The sequence below is a fragment of the Ammospiza caudacuta genome, chromosome Z, assembly GCF_027887145.1.
Source record: "Ammospiza caudacuta isolate bAmmCau1 chromosome Z, bAmmCau1.pri, whole genome shotgun sequence".
NCBI classification, from domain to species: Eukaryota; Metazoa; Chordata; class Aves; order Passeriformes; family Passerellidae; genus Ammospiza; species Ammospiza caudacuta.
The window spans coordinates 75,598,087-75,617,107 of record NC_080632.1 but is presented as its reverse complement, the minus strand read 5'-3'; the positions used below and the strand labels follow the sequence as shown (position 1 = coordinate 75,617,107).

General features: G+C 42.5%; 1 protein-coding gene across 1 annotated transcript in view; it reads right to left on the bottom strand.

Moving 5' to 3' along the window:
- Nucleotides 1-10,795, bottom strand: part of NUP155 (nucleoporin 155) — a 28,896-nt gene extending 18,101 nt beyond the window's left edge. Inside the window, exons 1-13 of the mRNA XM_058823494.1 lie at nt 10,563-10,795; nt 9,407-9,544; nt 8,991-9,087; nt 7,836-7,906; nt 6,894-6,986; nt 5,972-6,138; nt 5,431-5,536; nt 3,383-3,456; nt 2,989-3,080; nt 2,764-2,861; nt 2,528-2,680; nt 2,140-2,240; nt 1,001-1,171 (exon numbers count right to left, since the gene is read on the bottom strand). Coding sequence (XP_058679477.1) covers nt 1,001-1,171; nt 2,140-2,240; nt 2,528-2,680; nt 2,764-2,861; nt 2,989-3,080; nt 3,383-3,456; nt 5,431-5,536; nt 5,972-6,138; nt 6,894-6,986; nt 7,836-7,906; nt 8,991-9,087; nt 9,407-9,544; nt 10,563-10,698 — 1,497 coding nt within the window. The 5' untranslated portion in view covers nt 10,699-10,795. The remainder of the gene's footprint in view (nt 1-1,000; nt 1,172-2,139; nt 2,241-2,527; nt 2,681-2,763; nt 2,862-2,988; nt 3,081-3,382; nt 3,457-5,430; nt 5,537-5,971; nt 6,139-6,893; nt 6,987-7,835; nt 7,907-8,990; nt 9,088-9,406; nt 9,545-10,562) is intronic.
- Between the last annotated feature and the right edge of the window lie 8,226 nt (nt 10,796-19,021).

Here is a 19,021-nt window from a genome sequence, read left to right as displayed (position 1 = left end):
CTCCATGACATTTATCTTTGGCATTCTGAGTCTTCCTCCACTGCACCCCTGGATAAAAATGTACCTGGTGTCCAAAGCCCAGTTCCCAAGCACTAGTGAATCAAGGAAAGGCAGGCAAGTACTGCAATGGTTACAAACTCTCCATAAACTGAGTTAATTTTGCTATTTTTAGCCTAACACAAAGCACAGAATTACATTCTGCATATGCAAGTATATGCAGAAAAGAAAGGCTTTGTGTAACTTGCAAATCCTGAAAACTGCTCGAAAGAAAAAATGCTTGAAGAATTCAAGGCATGAATTCAGACTTCACATTAATCACCTTCCCTGCATTCAAACTAACTACTGGAAATGGACAAATGAATGCCACTAACAAAACAATTGCTATTAAACAAATGCAGCTTGCAGGTCTAGAGTTTGCAAGACATGAATATTTTAACACTATTTTAAATAGCCCATTGGTCAAGATATTGAGTGCCAAAAATATTGCTAAATATAATCAGAAAAATAGGCAAGTTCACTTTCTTTCCTTTTTCTTTTTCTTTCTTTTCCTTATTTTTTCCTAAAACCCGCTCAAAAAACCTTTTCTGGGACTTTTTCTATGACAAATAGAAAATTACTAATTCAAATGTCAATTGCCAACAATATTTACTTAAACTATTTTTCAGGGCAGACAGTGACTGTTTCAATTTCACATAACCAAGAGCATAACCAAGGCTAAAGGAACTTCCCAGATTTGTATCTGCAAGGATTTCTGGAGAGCAACAAAAATTATTAACACACTGTGTAAAAGAAGTTGATCTAAAACCTTTGAGTAAATTTAAAATAGGTACAGATAATTCCAGCAATCTTCTTCCTGATTCCTTTTCATGTTCAAAATATAATCCTGAAAACTGGTCTAAAATGAAATGTACAGGTCTAAAATCATGTACAGGTTTAGATGAAATGTCCAATTTCATACTTAATTCTTCTAGTAACCTGCATCAAGAAAAGTAATACTCACTTGGGCTGAAAGCAGAACAAACTTCTTAGGTGGCAGCATGTGTTGCTGCACAACAACAGGTGAATCGGTTATGGGAATAATGTCTTTATTTAGTGGTGTTACAATCTTCTGAACTTTAAATTCATCAATAGCAGAAAGAGCCCAGGAATGTCCATCGACACGGGTCGTCATCTGAAAAATAGATAGATATTATCCACAGTTTGGGAGCAGAAATGGGTTTTGCACATCCATGGTAATATTTTACTATTTACCATTCAAAATAACCAGAAAGAATTGCTGCTCAAGAACAGGCTGCAGTTTTGTTTGGGAAACCTAGCTGTTGCTGTCAGATGCCTTGGGGAAAAAGAGGTTGGCTCTTGGGATATTCATGTCTAAATTTCTGCGGGAAGGGATCTAAAACAACTATAAAGTTCCTTTGTAAGTTATTAAACAGCAGATTAATCAAAACCTAAATTTGAAGCTTTTAACTTACATAGTCCCTTCATTCCTCCAACTCTGCTATTTCTTCAGTAACACTATTTTTGAAATGTCACTCCTCTACCCCAGCAGAAGACTTTAAATGTCTTTCAGAGATGAAATATATGTTTCCCTAAACTGACACATAAGGTAACTAACCCCCTCCAAACTTCTCATACAAACACACTTACATAACAATCAGGAAAATGAAAGTAAGAAACCATCCCACCATGAAATAATGAAGACATTAATCATGTGTGGATTTTATAGAAGATATGGCATGTACATTTAAATAAGGAATCACAAAGTTTCTAGCATCTACATTTTAAATCTTTACCAAATTTTGATCAACACCATTATGGACCGAGGGCCATGTTCTTCTGTGCTTGTGCACAATATGCAGCATTGCTGAAAGTATTCTCAAATATATTAATTAGAAATCAAGTCTTAGAAGTTAAGGCAATTGCTTTTGACATAAGTTTGCATCAAGCTAGAAAAGTATGCTGGAACTACAAATCCCTACTAAAAGAGGCTCATTCAGCTTTGTAGAGTTTCCAAATTTCTCATGAAATTTTCTGTCACCTACTTATTTCTTGCAGACAGTATGATTCAGGCATCTGTTATTAGGAAAGAAAACATAATACCTAGATCTCATCAAAATCATAAAGAAGTCTGCTTTATACCTGGGTTTCCATCATTGGCTTTTGAAAAGGGAAAGAATCATGATTGACACACCACAGGATGTCATTATCTTCATTTTCTGAAGCTGCCATCAGCAGGACCCCTATCAAGAACAGCAATAGTAAGTCCATGTCAAAGCAGTCATCATGCATTAAATGCAAGCTCATTAAGTCATTCCTAAGTTAGCAAAACTCAATCTTTAAGTCATTATCATACAATCTGAACAACAACTAATATCTCCTGGATTGGTATGTCATATGGTACTTCAAAAGGTCACTTTTAACACCATTCGCCATCTAAAGGGTAAAATAGATGTTTATAGGGATCAAAGTAATAGTAACTGTCACACACAAAAAAATAATCTTATTTGAGCCATGTTTCACTGCCTACCTTTGCTATAAAGAGCTCTGTGAACCTTTGCAGGCTTCTCTACGTTTGAAGAAGCTGAAAATCCAGGTGGCAAACGGACATGGACCAAGGTTAACATGGAAGGACGAGCTGTTGGATGCTTAAATTGTGATGTACTAAAATATAGTCGGACACCTGAAAAAAAGACAAGAAAGGTCACAAACTGTGCAGATACCATTTATCAGTTTGAGTGGAGTGGAATTAGCATTGCTTTTTACCTGCATGTGTGATTGCTAGTAGTTGACAGTCTATGGATTCAGAATTTTCAATCACTGCTATTTGAATAATAGGCTTAAATACAGAACGATCAATTGTTCTGAAAAATAAAACAAAAAAACCCAATACACTTTCAATTCAAAGAAACATGCAAATTCTTCAAAATTGTATTGTGAAACTATGGGTCTTAAAGGAAGCCTCTTACATTTTAACTGTCATGAACATACCTGGCAATGCTCCCTGCAGCAGAAACAATAGCATTTTGTGAAAGAGAAGTAACTCTGGTCATTCCTTGACCATCTTGCCCCAAATCATAAACCTGCAATTCAATAACACAGCTTAGTAATTTATGAATTAATTAATAAATTCAGCCTCACTAAACAAGAAGTAACTCAAGCTGTATTTTTATTTTGTACTTATGCTTATATATAATTGAGGCTACTCTTTCCTCAGAAAAGTTTTTCAAATCTTCAGCATGCACATTGCTACAAAAATATAAAAACAAGTAAGGGCCTGACATAGCTACAGAGAATTCTCAGGTATTGAGGTAAACTTACAGAGGTACCTGTACATTATTACACACATTAATAAAAGACCAAAGAGTCATAAGAAGTCACATACTTGCAGGACTCCTTTTTCTGAGCGGGTGTACAAGATATTTCGAGAGTTGTCGATAGCAATTTGAACTACAGGATCTGGAGGAAGAGGGAAAAAAGGGAGAACCAGCAAATCAACATTGAACTCGGGAAAGCAAATTTAGGACAGAATGTCTATAAAATAATGAATTATATGTTCACAAAAACTGCACTTTCGTACAGGACTGCTGCTGTAAGTGATTCAAAACAGCAATCAACTAACACTGCTGCTAGTAAACAAACAACAAAAAAAAATCCCAGAGAAAAAACCCTGTAATTTCAAAATAATTTTTCACTAAACAGTGAAAGAAGGTAAGACTAGTCACTTACACATTTTCCACATTCATGGTAATACCACTAAGCACCTATTAATTCTGTGATACATATCACTCACTTTAGATAGAAATGTCAAAGAAATGTCAATTTTTTCAGGCTTTGCTATGTACATCCTGAACTAAACACAGACTCTATCTTGATTTTACAGAATCACTAGGTTGGAAGAGACCTTCAAGATCACAAAGTCCAACCCATGCCCTAACACCTCAACTAAACCATGGCACTGAGTGCGACATCCAATCTTCTTCTAAACACATCCAGGGATGCTGACTCCACCATCTCCCCAGGCAAACCATTCCAGTACTTTATCACTCTTTCCATAAAAAACTTTTTCCTAATATCCAACCTACATTTCCCTTGGTGCAGCACAAGACTGTGTCCTCTGATTCTGTCAGTGCTGCCTGGAGAAAGAGACCAAACCCCCACCTGACCACAGCCACCTTTCAGGGAGTGGTAGATGGTGATAAGGTCACCTCTGAGTCTCCTCTTCTCCAGGCTGAACACCCCCAGCTCCCTCAGTGGTTCCTCACAGGGTTTGTGTTCCCAGCCCCTCACCAGCCTCGCTGCCTTCTCTGGACACACTCAAGAGTCTCAACGTCCTTCCCAAACTGAGGGGCCAGAACTGGACACAGCACTCAGGGTGTGGCCTCGCCAGTGCCAAGTACAGGGGGAGAGTGACCTCCCTGCTCCTGCTGGCCACACTGTTCCTGACACAGGCCAGGAGCCATTGGCCTTCCTGGCCACCCGGGCACACTGCTGGCTCGTGTCCAGGTGGCTGTTAACCAGCACCTCCAGTCCCTTTCCTCCTGGCACTGGCCAGCCACACCATCCCCAGCCTATAGCATTGCAGGGGGTTATTGTGGCTACAATGCAGGACCCAGCACTTGGACTTATTAAACTTCATCCTATTGGACTCTGCCCATCCATCCAACCATTTCAGGTATCTCTGCATAGTCCTACTATTTTTCAACACATCAACACACGCTCCCAGCTTAGAGTCATCTGAAAATTTAATGATGAAAGGCTCAATACTCTCATCTATGTCATCAATAAAAATACTGAACAGGACTGGCCCTGGCACAGACCCCTGAGGGACACCACTGGTGGCTGGCCACCAGCTGGATGCAGCACCATTCACCACCACTCTCTGGGCCTTGCCATCCAGACAGTTTGAACTCAGCAAAGAGTGCTCCTGCCCAAGCTGTGGGCTCCCACCTTTTCCAGGAGTATGCTGTGGGAAACAGTGTCAAAGGCCTTGCTGAAGTCCAGGTACACAACATCCACAGCCTTTCCTGCATCTACCAGGTGGGTCATAAAAGGAGACCAGGTTGGTCAAACACAACCTACCCCTCCTAAACCCATGCTGGCTGGTCTGATGCCCTGTACATCCCAAAAGTGCTGCATGATCACACTCAATATAAACTGCTCCATTACCTTACCAGCTACTGAGGTCAGGCCAATTGGTCTATAATTACCAGGTTCCTCCTTCCCACCCTTTTTGTGAATAGGCATCATATTGGCCAGCTTCCAGTCATCTAGAACCTTTGTGGAATTCTTCTATAATAATGAACCACTACAAGTGCTGACAATAACCAAGTCCCCTGAGTAAGCAAAATATTCAGACTGACTTCTTGGTAGCATTATTTAAAAGGTTACATTAAATTATTGGCTAAAAAGAACTTCAATATCAATACTTACCATCCTCTGAGAATGTGAACTGTAGCAACGAAGGAATAAGAAAAGACAGCGCACTCTTTGAATGATTAATTTTTCTACAGCGCTGGCTAAACCAGCCTGCTTCAGCCTACAATGTAAAACAAATACAGCATTGAAAGAATAGCAAAACAAAAACCAAATTAGGAGCAATATTAAAAATAATTCAAAGGACAAGTATGAAAACAAGTAAAGATCTAACTGCAAACTTTTATTTAATTGAACAAGTATGCGTTATTCAATGGAAAGAAAACGGTGATCATTAAAACGAAAATTTTACATAAAACATGTGCACAGATAATGCAATTTGAATTTTTAAACTTGACCAAAACTGCATGTTATTCCCCTCATAAACACTACTTCTTCAAAGAAAATGCATCTGCTCCAAGCTGTTGTGCAACCAAGACAAGCAACACAATTACAGAAGAAAAGAGCCCGCAAATTTGACATGTTTTAGAACTATTATTGCTGAGATCCCACAACAGTGAAACAATGAAAAAAGCCTGAATGTAAAAACAACAGTTACCTGGTATGCCACTTCATATAAGCAGCCATCTTTTCCTGCCAGGAAGATCCTGCCGTTATCAGTGGATGTGATTGCCAGGATGTAGGTGTTGTCAGTAGGGAGCGAATACAGAGGATCTGGTAGCAGCTGCATTCCTCCAGACATGCTGTCATTGAGTGATCCAGTACCTTCAGTAAACAAAAAAGAACATAAATCCTCTTTGGTTTTTAAGCTGTTCTAATAAATACTACAGGTCTGTGATAAGAAACATTTCAGAAACCAGAAAAAATTACAGAAAATTTCATAGTTACAAAAATACTCTTTAACAGCTTTTGTCCAATGTGAACTGCAGAGTAATAAATCCATTCTATGCAGGTTTCCACATAAGGAAACACAATGTATCTCATTTCTATAGGCTGTTCTCTCCTCTGAATCACACCAAGTCCAAAACACAGGTTTCTACTTGTTTTCTGTTTCACACTGACATATTATTTTAAAAAAACGTAGTATGGTTCTCTCACTTTCACCAAACAATTTTTTATCTCAGTATATATAGCATAAAAACATGCCATCAGGTTCTCAATTTTTGTGGTTGGAATACAAATGCCAACAAAGTTAACGAATTCTATTCACAGTTTCAAGATTCATGCACCTATCTTCTCTCCCTCTCCAACATGCTGTTTAATTAACAGGAGCACCTGTTTGAAAAGCTTTTATTACATTAAATAGGCGATAACAAAACTCAATGCTTCTCACGGAGTCCATGATCCAGCAAGTGCACACACCATAAAAATTATCTTCCCTGCTTGTAACATGATTTAAAGGTTTAAAAACGAGCAAGGCACTTGGCACATGGGGTTTTTGAATGACCACTAATAAAACTGCCATGTGTAACTATACATGGAAATTAACACACTGGGAACAGGGGAGAAGAGAGTATTACCTGATTGTATATTAGAACAATGAAGCCCTAAAATCACAATATCCACAGGAGTAGCCAGAACAAGTAAGTGTCGTACATGAGGCTGGAAGATACCTAAATAAAAAAGGAAAATTTTAGTTTGCACCCTGCTTCTCTGATCACAATGATGTAAGCAAATAAATCCATTGGAAAGCCATATCAACTCATTAGACTGAACAGTCACATGTTAAGCCTAATCATCTGTGGAATTCTGGAATTAGAAAGGAGTATCAGCCAGCAGCTCAACTTCCACTTCATGAAATAAAGGACCTTTACAACAACATTTCTCTTGCCAACATGTTTCTTTTAAACTCAACTCATTTGCCAATTCAACTTTGACTTTAATGCTATCTTAGCAACAGATACTGAAACTGGGAAGGCTAGAAACCAGAATCTCATGGAAATTATCACTTGAATATGTAAATTTATAAACAGAAGAAATGTTAAAGCATGATGTGGCAAAAAAATGCAAGCTTATCAGGGAAAATAATTGTTAAACTATACATTATTTGGGCTCATAATTAATTTTTAATGTTTCTAAAATCAAAACAAACCCATATAGTCTGTGTGTACATATAGATATATATATATATATATATATACACATACATACAAACCACGAATTTACACATAACATAGAATCACGAAGGCTGGGAAAGACCTCCAGAATCACTGAATCCAACCTTGAGACTGTATACTACCATGTCAACTAAACCATAAGCACCAAGTGCCACATCCATGCATTAAATACATATGCATGTTAATATCTATTCATGTATAAAACCCAAAACCATATTCTGGCTTTTATATTACGGTACACTGCATTATTTATATAAAATACAAATGCATATATACATAAAGACTGAAAAAATACACAGAAGGTTCAGTACTGTCCAATTCTAATACCTTCATAGTATTCCTTACCCGCTTTTGGCTTCACAAGGCCCACTGCAAGAATAGTTTCACTGAGGCCATCAAAATAAGCCAGATCTCCTCTGTCAATAAATACACAAAAAATTGCATGAAATTCGTCATTTAACATCACATAATAACAAAGTAAAAAAAACAATGCATATTTAAAAATTATTAATGCTTTTGCAACACTTTGAAGCCATCTACATCTTTCACTTCCAGTGAAAGCAGGTCATTTGACATTCTTGAAGCTCCTACAGTTGATTTTCAAAGCAAATCCAACTGCAGACTTTTGTATTTTCGGATCTAGTTAATTCATACAGTCTACTCTGAATTACACAATGAAGGATCTGCAATACTGATTAACATCAAGAGAAGGAAATCTCGTGGGATTTTTTTCTCCCATGAAAATTATCTGATGCAAAAATTCCCAACTTCTTCCCCACTATCTACCACTAACACCATGCAGTGCTGTTTTCTTTGGGGAATGTATTTCATACGCTCTGACACAATGTAAATTTACAGAGTGGCTATTCTGAACTTTGCTTTTTTTTTTTTTTTAGGAAATGCAACAATATGTACAAAGCAATCCTTACTACACAAATGCTTACTATGTGGGCAAATAAAGACGCAAACATGCAAACTATAAACTGACCAATGCCATTTCAAAATGTACTGAGCTATTTTCAGTTTTATGCATCCATACAATAAGCAAGGATGGAGAGTTTGAATTACAATACTTCAAAATACTAATGCCCTATTACTTACCATTGTGGCAATGACTTGTCACTGCACATGCATCTCAGCACTTACTAAACCTACCCATAAAAGTTAGGCAATTAGAGGGATTTTTATCTTCTTTTTCAGGACAAGCAAAGCCCTTGCATAAAAAGAGCAGTAACTTTAGGATATTAGTTATGTCTGACCCAAAGGAAATACATTTTTCTTTCTCTCACCTGTGGATGGTTTGGGCAGCAATATTACTAACTCTTACAGATCATTATATGCTTACTATTCAAAAGTTTCAGTAAAGCCTAAAAGGAATTAAGATCAGTTAAACTGAACAGCACATCTCCATGCTTCCAGTAAACAATCTCCCACTGCTCCAGCTGCTTACTTCTGATATAATACCAACAGAACAACATCAGGAATGCATTCTCTACATACCCATCCTCATAGTTCCACATAAAGATGTCACTGTCAATGGTCAGCCAAGCTCTGCTTATCTCTGGAAATACTCCCATCATACAATTGCACTGCATATCTGAAGCACTGCTGATGTAAGGATTAAATGCATTTTGGGTAGCAACAGCAAAATCCTCTTCAAAGCCTTTTAAAAAATCATTAAAACATAGTATTACACAAACTGCATACTTCTATTCTTCATTTAGAAACCAATTCCACCAACAACTCTATGCAAATGCACCTTGTTACCACTTAAGAGTATTATTAAGACAACCTGAACAACATTGAAAGTTTTTGCTGGGAGTCTGACAAAAAGATTGGGGAAGAAAAATATAGAGGAAAGCTATTTCTAATATTACTTCTTACACAATCTATGACATTTGTTTACATAAGGATACGTCCAAACTGCTCCACTAGCTCCGGTGGAAGTGGGACTCGGCGAACTGAGCTGATTTCCGGAAGATTGGGTATTGACAGCAAACCTGGTCCTTGTAAGGGATAATCCATATCTGACATGCCAGATACAGTAGGGCTACCTACAAGAAAGAACAAAACAAAAACAAAAACAAAATAAAATGCCTTGATGCTGCAAAGACTTTAAACACGTAAGTATCACTACTCACAAGACACACGTGGACAGAGGTTTCTGTAGGAGAAAAACCACAAACAATAAATCTAAGTCTCAAATGAGATAAGAGCAAACAGATTTGCAAACAAACTCTTACAATAACTCACCTGGACTCCAGCCTACTCTTTAGCCCCTTTTTTCTGTGATACCCTGCAGGTCTTTATTCATTGTATGGCCAGATATTCACATGAACAGGCCAGAAGCACATTCCTTCACCTAGAACGGCTGCCTGTACTCGCAGGACCGACTTAAAACACCTACATATATTCACTGTTTTATGTGCTGTGTATTCACAACGCTGCCAGAGCAGCTACACTGTGGCCATGCCATCCCTGCACACCAGAATGCAGATGCTCTTTGTTGACATCCAGCCACCTCTGCATATATATATGACTAGAATGCCTCTGCGGAGCCCACTCTGCCCACTCAGCACTATGAAGAAGGAAATGCTGTCTCCACGTGTTAAGCAGAACAAAACGAATTTTTGGTGGGAGGGAGTACATATACTGTATGCGTAACACAAAGCTGCAGACAAAAAAGAAAGTTAAGGTTAAGAGAGCTTTCCAGGCTGCGTGCAACTTAGGCATGGTGGTGGGCACAGAGCTATCATAAGAGCATTCTGCACGGGACCTCCCAACAGGAAGAATGGAAAATTAGAGCCGTTTCCGTCACCTTTCCGAGGGGCAGAAGGCACCTGAAACCCAGGCCTCCTGCCCATCCCACATCCACAACTCTCCCCCGCGCACTGAAGCGGACACCGCACGGCCCCACCCCACCCCGCGACCAAGACGCCTCCTCACACCCGGCCCCAGTCCCCCAGCGAGGCCCATAGACCGCCCGCGTGTCCAGCCGGGCCGTGCCGGCCGAGGCCGCCCCGCGGCGGGGCCCGAGGCCACAGGGACTCCGGGCGGGCGCTCCCCACTCACCTGGCGCCGGCACCGCCAGCAGCTCCGACAAGTCCGGGTAGCAGCGGTCGTCCTGGATCTGCCGGTCGATGATGCGACCGGCGATCTCCAGCGCCTCCTGCGCAGCAGGCGCGGCCGGGCTCGTGACGGCTGGCATCGCGACGGAGGCGACAGCGGCGACACAAGGACGGCGGCGACGCGGCGACACGGCGATGGCGGGGCCGCGCTCTCGCGCCGCTCCACCGCCCGCCCAATCCCAGCAGGCCCTGCGCGCCAGGCCACTTCCGGCGGCGGGAAATGGGGAGCGGAAGGGAAGGGAAGGGAAGGGAAGGGAAGGGAAGGGAAGGGAAGGGAAGGGAAGGGAAGGGAAGGGAAGGGAAGGGAAGGGAAGGGAAGGGAAGGGAAGGGAAGGGAAGGGAAGGGAAGGGAAGGGAAGGGAAGGGAAGGGAAGGGAAGGGAAGGGAAGGGAAGGGAAGGACAGGCGGGCAGCGCCTCCGGGGAGCGAAGGTGGTCGCTGCCAGAGAGGATCAGTAGAAGAACCGACCAAGAGGGGACCTCATCAATATGCTTAAATGTCTAAAGAGGGGGGAAGGGGTGCCAAGAAGACGAACCCGGCTCTGCTCGGTGGTGTTGAGCAAGAGGGCGAGAAACTATGGGCACAAACTGATGGACAGGAAGTTCCACCTGAGCCCGAGGAAGAACTTTATTGTGCCCGAGCACTGGAACAGATGGCCCAGGAAGGCTGTGGCGTTCCCCTCGCTGGCGATACCCCATTTGTTTGGACACAATCCTGTGCCATGTGCTGTGGGATGGCCATGCTACAGCAGGGAGGCTGGACCAGATGACCCACAGTGGTCTCTCCAGCCTGACCCATCACAGCTGTGATATGCTCGAACAGGCTCTGGGGCTGCTGCATCACTGGCCTCCTCAGGGCCACCTGAGGGACAGATGTGGTCTGCTCTGCAGCCCCTCGAAGGCACAGGGTGGCCCCAAGAAGAGCAGTGGGAGGCAGCTCCTGTCGTCTAAGGGGGCTCTGGGCAGTTCCCTGCCTGCTCTGCAGGCACAATAGCTCTGGTTGGGCCCTGGTGACAGCCCAGACAGAGACAGGGTCTAGCATCACACATACATCACATATATGCTGGATCAGTCAAAGGTTGGACCCGTTGATCTCAAAGATCTTATCCAACATAAATAATTCAGTGGTTATTTGCTGCCAGCTTAGTGGGGTACTATGGAATGACAGTATAGCTCAGACATGCATATTTGGAAGGAAAATCCAAGAGAGACAAGCAGCTCCTGGAGAGGGTTCAGCAAAGTAGTAGTAGTAGCAGTAGTGTACTGCTACTACTATTATATTAATTATTCTCATATCAGAAAATAAAAATGTATATAATTTAGATACGTACAATATATATGTAATAATTATGTATACTAACAGAATATAAGATTTCTTATTTATAAACATTATAAATAAATATTTTATTTATAAAATACTTATAATCTAGTTATTATTTATGAATACAAATGTTTATATAATTTATTTATTGTTTATATTCATTAAAATATTGATAAATAATAGAATTAAATAATGATAATATTATAATATTAGGGATCTGGAACATCTCAATACAAGGAAAGGCTCTGAGAACGGGGCCTGTCTCAGTGCGGAGCAGACTGAGGGGATTTTATTCATGTATATAAATATCTCAAAAGCAGGTGCCAAGAGGACAGTGGCAGATTCTTTTCAGTGGTGCTCAGTGATAGGATCAGGTGCAATGGCCATAAACTAAAACACAAGAAGTTCTAGCTCGACATGAGGATGAACTTTTTTGCATTGAGGGTGGCAGACCATGGGAACAGAATGCCAGGGAGGTTGTGGAGTCTCCCTGTCTGGAGACATTTGAACCCCACCTGAATATGTAACCTGCTTCAGGTGACCCTGCCTTGGCAAGACTCTTGGACTAGATGACCTCAAGAGGTCCCTGCCAGCCCTAAAAATCCTGTGATTCTGTGATTTTGTGTGCATTCATACAAGTCAAAACCATCAGGCTCCTCCAGATTGGAGCGCCTCAATATCTGAATATAGGATTGAGTCAAACTTTGCAAATTTTTTTTGGTTGTTTGTCTAACTGGCTGGACAGTAATGATTGTGCAGTTGCATTGTGAACATTGTACACTTGGCTAATCTTTTGTTTTGAGGAAAAGAGAAGACAATCCCAAGGTGAATGGGCTGGGTGAACAAAAACCACCAGAAGTCAGCAGGACTGAGCAGTAACTGGAGGAAAGCTGATTCCAGGAGTGAGTGATCATGTCCCATTAGCCATCTACTCAAAAGAAATGCCAGGCTCATCTAGAAGAGCAGCACCTGCACTAATAACCACGAGAAACGAGATATACAACCAGCAAATAGCGGTTTGAATAGTAGTCAATAAAGTTATGTAATTTGTAACTGATCAATGTTGATACCTTTGTTAAAATGTATAAACAGTGTGAAGCACTGATTATCAGGAGGCCCCCTCCCTACTCTGCACAAGCAAGAATAAAGAAACAGAAATACAGGAATAAAATGCCTCACTTCAGTGTTCAAGCTGCACACTGGGTAACAAGCCCATATTCAGGACAACGTGGGGACTCCCAAGGCATGCACAGTGCCTCTGTTCAGAGCTGATGTGTAAAAACACAGTAAACAGCCTTTGCATGGCTGTAAGTTTTTAGCTTAACAAGGCTGAGGTTTTGTTAAGTGATGTGTCTGCTCTGAACAGCGTTGGCATTTGCAAAATGTCACAGGATATTTTTGGACTGGGAGAAAACTGGGTTTCCAGAGGGGTTTGGTTTGTAAGTGATGTATGCTGCCTAGACTGCACTGACTCTCTGCTCCTCAAATGGTCCAGCATCCATTCTGGAAAGCTTCACCTATGGCAGAGGCACATGGCACAAGAAAGGAAATCCACCCTCAACCTCTGCTTTCCAAATTAAGATTATAAAGTTAAACCTCAAACCCTGCAGGGTTTACATCACTGTTGAGGTTTAACGCCCAGCCAGCAACCAAGCCTCAAGCAGCTGCTTATTTACTACCCCACTGCCAGGATCAGGGTAAGAATTGGAAGGGTAAAAGCTGGAAAACTTGTGGGTAAAGAGAGTATAATAGGAAAAGCAAAAGCCACACACAAAAGCAAAGCAAAACATGGAATTAAGTCACCACTTCCCATGGGCAGAGAGGTGGTCGGTGATCTCCGGCAGAGCAGGATCCCATCATGCATAATGGTTACTTGGGAAGACAAACACCATCACTCCAAATGTTCCTTCCCTCTTCTTCTTCCCCTCAATTTATATACTGAGCATGATGTCACCTGGTCTGGAATATCTGTTTGGTCAGTTTGAGTCACCTATCCTGGCTGTATCTCCTCCCAACCTCCTATGCACCCTCAATTTTCCTTCCAGTGTGGCAGTTTGAGGAGCAGAAAAGGCCTTGGCTCTGTACAAGCACTACCCAGCAACAACAGAAATATCTCTATATTATCATCACTATGTTCAGCACAAATCCAAAACATAGCCTTGTACTACCCACTGTGAAGATTAGCTGCACCCAGCTGAAATCAACATAATGGCAAAGGAGGAAATTCTCTATCTTCTCAAGATTAAGAAGCTAGAGCCTAGTCACAAACAGGGTTCCCCAGGGCTCAATTTTAGTGACAGTGCTCTTTAATGTTCTTATAAAATGATCTGGTTGCAGGAATTAAGTCTGATTATACTAAACCAAGAGGAGCTGCTGACTCCCTTTATGGTAGAGAAGCCTAACAGAGATTTGGACAGAGAGCTGATCAATCACCAATCATCTAAAATCTAACAAGTGCCAGATTCTCCACACAGGAAATTGTGGTTGCACAGGGAAATTGGGGGATGAGAGGCTGGATTGCATCTCCATTAAAAGCAATCTGAGTTTTTGGGTTGATGTCAAGTTGAATATGAGTCAAGAGTGTGCCACAAGTGATAGCCAAAAGGGCCAACTATGTCATGAAGTGCATCAGGCACAGCACCACTGGCCAGTCCAGGAGGTGACGATCCCATTCTTCACTGTGCTGTGGGGTTGCACACCACATATTGAGTCCTATGTGAAGTTTTGGGTGCCTCAATTTAAGGACCTCACACTGTTAGAGTGTGTCAGGAGTTTGGGGGCCAAGATGATGAAGAGTATTGAGGCCAAGATTTAAGATGCTGAGGTCACTTGGCTTGTTGAGTTTGGGGAAGGTGCAGGGGGAGCCTCAGGCTGTGGACACTTTCCTCATGGGAAGCAGTGTTCGGGGACGCGCTGCCCTCCCCCTAGTGACCAGGACAGAAAGAGATGGAATTGTTAAAATTAGGTTAGAAACTGTTGTAAAATAGTTGGTAATTGTTAAGCATGTACTGTTAGTTTGGTTATTATATTGTAAAAGGGGTTTAAAGGGTAGTTATAAAGAATACGGTACTCAACGTACCCTATTACACCTCAGTAAAGTGCAGCACCCCGCCCCAGCGGAACGAGCCAGCCTGAACAAAACGGGCCAATCAAGCGGGCCAACAGAACTGTCATGGGCCAATTAAACCTTCATGCAAATCAAAGGATCCAAACAGAAACCAATCCAGAGGGACAAAAACCCGCAGGATAAAAAGGGGCATCCGACCCGGGAAGCTGTGCGACTCCACCTGGTACGTCGGGGACATCGCTGCCCAAGAACACGCAGCGCCGGCACTGCAGCATCCGCGACGGGAACGCTCTTGGCCTTCCTGCTACGACCTCGCACCCCTTGCTACGACCTCCCCCAGCCGAAGGACGGGACTGCCACATGTCCTCCACGGAGGGACCTTGTGTCGGTATCCGGGGGGAAAGGCCTGAGGCACACGTGAGGCACAGCAGAGCCGGTACGTATCACCCATCCAGGGCCGGGGAGGGCCCGAGGGGACGGGGGACGAGTGTGTGTGTGTGTGTGTGTGTGTGTGTGTGTGTGTATGAGACGGGACCAGCAGCTCAAGCGGCTCAGAGCCCCGAAGTGAATGAGGAACTCCTACTACCAAAGTTCTGGCTCTCCGCCAGGAGATCATCTGGGAACGGAAGGAAGCAAAAGAGGGAAGACTGACTGAGGCGCCCCCTCGGCTCTCCTTGTTCCGGCACCCGGGCAGGCCCCGTCAAAGCCTGACAAGGCACTGTTCGCCGGGCGGGTGGGGGCTGTGGAAAAAGGTATTAGTGACCTGCAGACTAGCCATTGTTCCCCGGGCGGGTGGGGAGCCGTGGTGAAAGAGAGTGGGTCACACGTAAATCAGCTTCAGCTTCCCGGGCGTGTGGGGAGCTGCAGGGAAGGTCTTGAGTGCTGACACGCAGACAGCCTCACGGGTGAACTGACACCAGAGGCGACCAGATTCAGGGCCCGTCCCCACCAACTCTTCCTCAATCTATCAAGCCACTCCCCACACTTAACACCAACCTCCTGCTTCTCAAAACTTATCTTTATCCTTATCTCCTCACGCAATCTCCATGTCATTTTTACCCCCTCCAACAACCCCACTCCCCTATATATATGTACCCCCCTTGATGCTTTTTCCCACCGCCTCCTACCCCCACTAACCTGCAGCTTGCCCAACCTGTAAGTCGGAATACAACACCTTTCTCTGAGAAAAAACCTCTGGATACATCCTGCAACCTAATAACTGATCCCTCCCAAAATGATATCAAACAATTAGTGAGCCAGTCAAATGACCCTTCTGGGTCAGATGCTGGCCCTTACTGTAACACCAGATCAAAAAGTGGTGTAAGGGCAGAGGTAAATCTGGACAGGCTGTTTCCTCTAAGGGAAGTTCCACTAAGTGAGGGGGTAGGAGGAATAGGTTTTGTAAATGCACCCCTAGCAGCTTCTGAAGTAAGAACATTTAAGAAAGAGCTAGTTAGTTTAACAGAAGACCCAACTGGCACAGCAAATAGATCAGACTGGGTCCCAATATATATACCTGGGGGGAGCTGCATGCTATTATGAACATCCTCTTCTCCCCAGAGGAGATACGCCTCATAAGGTCAGCAGGGATAAAGATCTGGGAGAAGGAGAATCGGACTGGACCCCTGGGAGAGCAAAAACTCCCTGTAGTTCTTAACCAGGGGAAGGCTGGAGAAACTTCCTTAACCAGGAAGAAGGCTGGAGAAACATGCAAGACTACAGGACCCTAATTATAAGAGGCATAAAAGAATATGTACCCAAAAGCAGCAATACCAAATTGGCATTTGATGGGAGTCAAGAAAAGGATGAGTCCCCAGGGGCATGGCTAAATAGATTAAAACAAAATTTTCAGCTACATTATAACATTGATCCTGATGGACCAGAGAGCCAAGTATTATTTAAAGTATAGTTTGTTACCAAAGCTTGACCTGACATTAGATGGAAATTAGAAAAATTGGAAGACTGGCAAGAAAGGGGAAATAATGATCTGTTAAGGGAAGCTCTGAACATTTATTTAAGGAGAGATGAGGAGAAGAACAGAACCAAAGCAAAAATTATGGTGGTGGTAGCAAGAGAAAGTGTAGAAATGGGAAGAGGGGAGCCAAGGGTGAGGGGAAAATAAAGGGAAGCTGGGTCAATGGAAAAGACCACTATTAGATGATGTATTTACTATTTACTATTTACTGTTTACTATTACTGCAGTGGAAAAGAGCACATTAAGCGATCCTATAAAAAGTTACAAATGGATTAAGCATTTGAGAGAGAACAGGACACCCTGGAGAAGATTCTGAGAGGGAATGATGATTAGGGGTGTCTAATCTCTACACTCTGGGTGATGAGATCGGACACCAGATAGAGCCCCTGGTAAACTTAGAAATTGGCCCCAGAGTGAAGAATATGAGTTTTTGGTGGACACAGGTGCTCATCGATCCTGTGTGACGAAGCTCCCCAGAGGGGCTCAGCTAAGCAAAAAGATCTGCCAAGTGCAGGGAGCAAAAGGGGAACTCTTCAGAGCCCAGGTTTTAGAGAGCATAATTATAGAAGGGAATTCAAAGGAATGCAGGCTAATTTCCTTTATATCCCGAAACTAGGTTGTAACTTATTGGGGCAGGACCTGCAAGTAAAGATGGGAATTGGAGTAGTGCCAAAGGAGAAGAGGGTGGTACCCCAAATAATATTATTAACTGAATGGGATATGGGAGAAATTAACCCAATAGCCTGGGCAGAAGGGGGAGGGCGAGGGTTGCTAAAAAACCCCAAGATACAAAAGCAGTCAGAAATTCCCCCTGTTCAGGTAAAAAAATATCCCATCTCCCCTGAAGGGCAGAGAGGACTACCACCTGTGATACAGGGACTCGTGGAAGAAGGCATACTGGAACCATGCATGTCGCCACATAATACACCCATTCTAGCTGTCAAAAAGGCTGATGGAACCTATCGATTGGTGCAGGATTTGAGGGAAATTAACAAACTAACTATTTCCAGATATCCAATAGTATCAAATCCATATACTCTTCTCAGTCAAATTCCAGGAGAGCATGCATGGCTCTCAGTAACAGATTCGAAGGATCCTTTCTGGACCTGTCTGTTAGAGGTGGGGAGCAGGAATTGGTTTGCCTTCAAATGGGAAGATCCAGAGTGCAAACGTAAACAACAACTTAGGTGGACACGCCTCCCACAGGGATTCACAGAGTCCCCTAACCCATTTGGACGAGCCTTAGAGGATCTTTTAAGGTCCTTTGTACCCGGGGAAGAAATACAAATTCTGCAATATGTGGATGACCTACTAATATCAGGCAAAGATCAAGAACAGGTCTAACAGGCAGGTATAAGTTTACTAAATTTTCTGAGAGAAAAAGGATTAAAAGCATCAAAGAAAAAACTCCAATTTAAAGAAGAAGAGGTAAAGTACCCAGGGCATCTAATTGGAAAAGGGTACAGAAAGCTCAGTCCTGAAAGAGTTGTGGGGATCCTGTCAATTCCACCACTGAAGACTGAAAGAGATGTAAGAAAGCTATTAGGTCTAATGTATTGTAAATTGTAAATTACTGCTTGATGAGTATATTCAAATTGTAGAATTTTTGTATGAAAAATTAATAAGCACAGAACCTGTAGCCTGGACTCTGGAGGATACAAAATGGTTTCAAGACTTAAAGGCTTGATTAACAAAAGCCCCAGTTTTGAGTCTGCCTAATTTAAGAAAACCATTTGATCTGTTTGTTAATGTTAATGAAGGGATAGCATATAGAGTAATAACTCAAGACTGGGGGAAGCAGGAAGCCGGTGGCTTATCTGTCAAAATTAGTGGATCCAGTGGCAAGAGGGTGGCCAGCCTGTATTCAAGCTGTGGCAGCCACAGCTACCTTATTAGAAGTTACTCTAAAGTTTACATTCAATGGGAGGATTCAAGTACACACACCCACGACTTGAGGATAATGTTAAGCTGAAAAGCTCCTCAGTGGCTAACAGACAGCTGAATCCTGAGGTATGAAATAACCCTCATGAATATTGAGAATC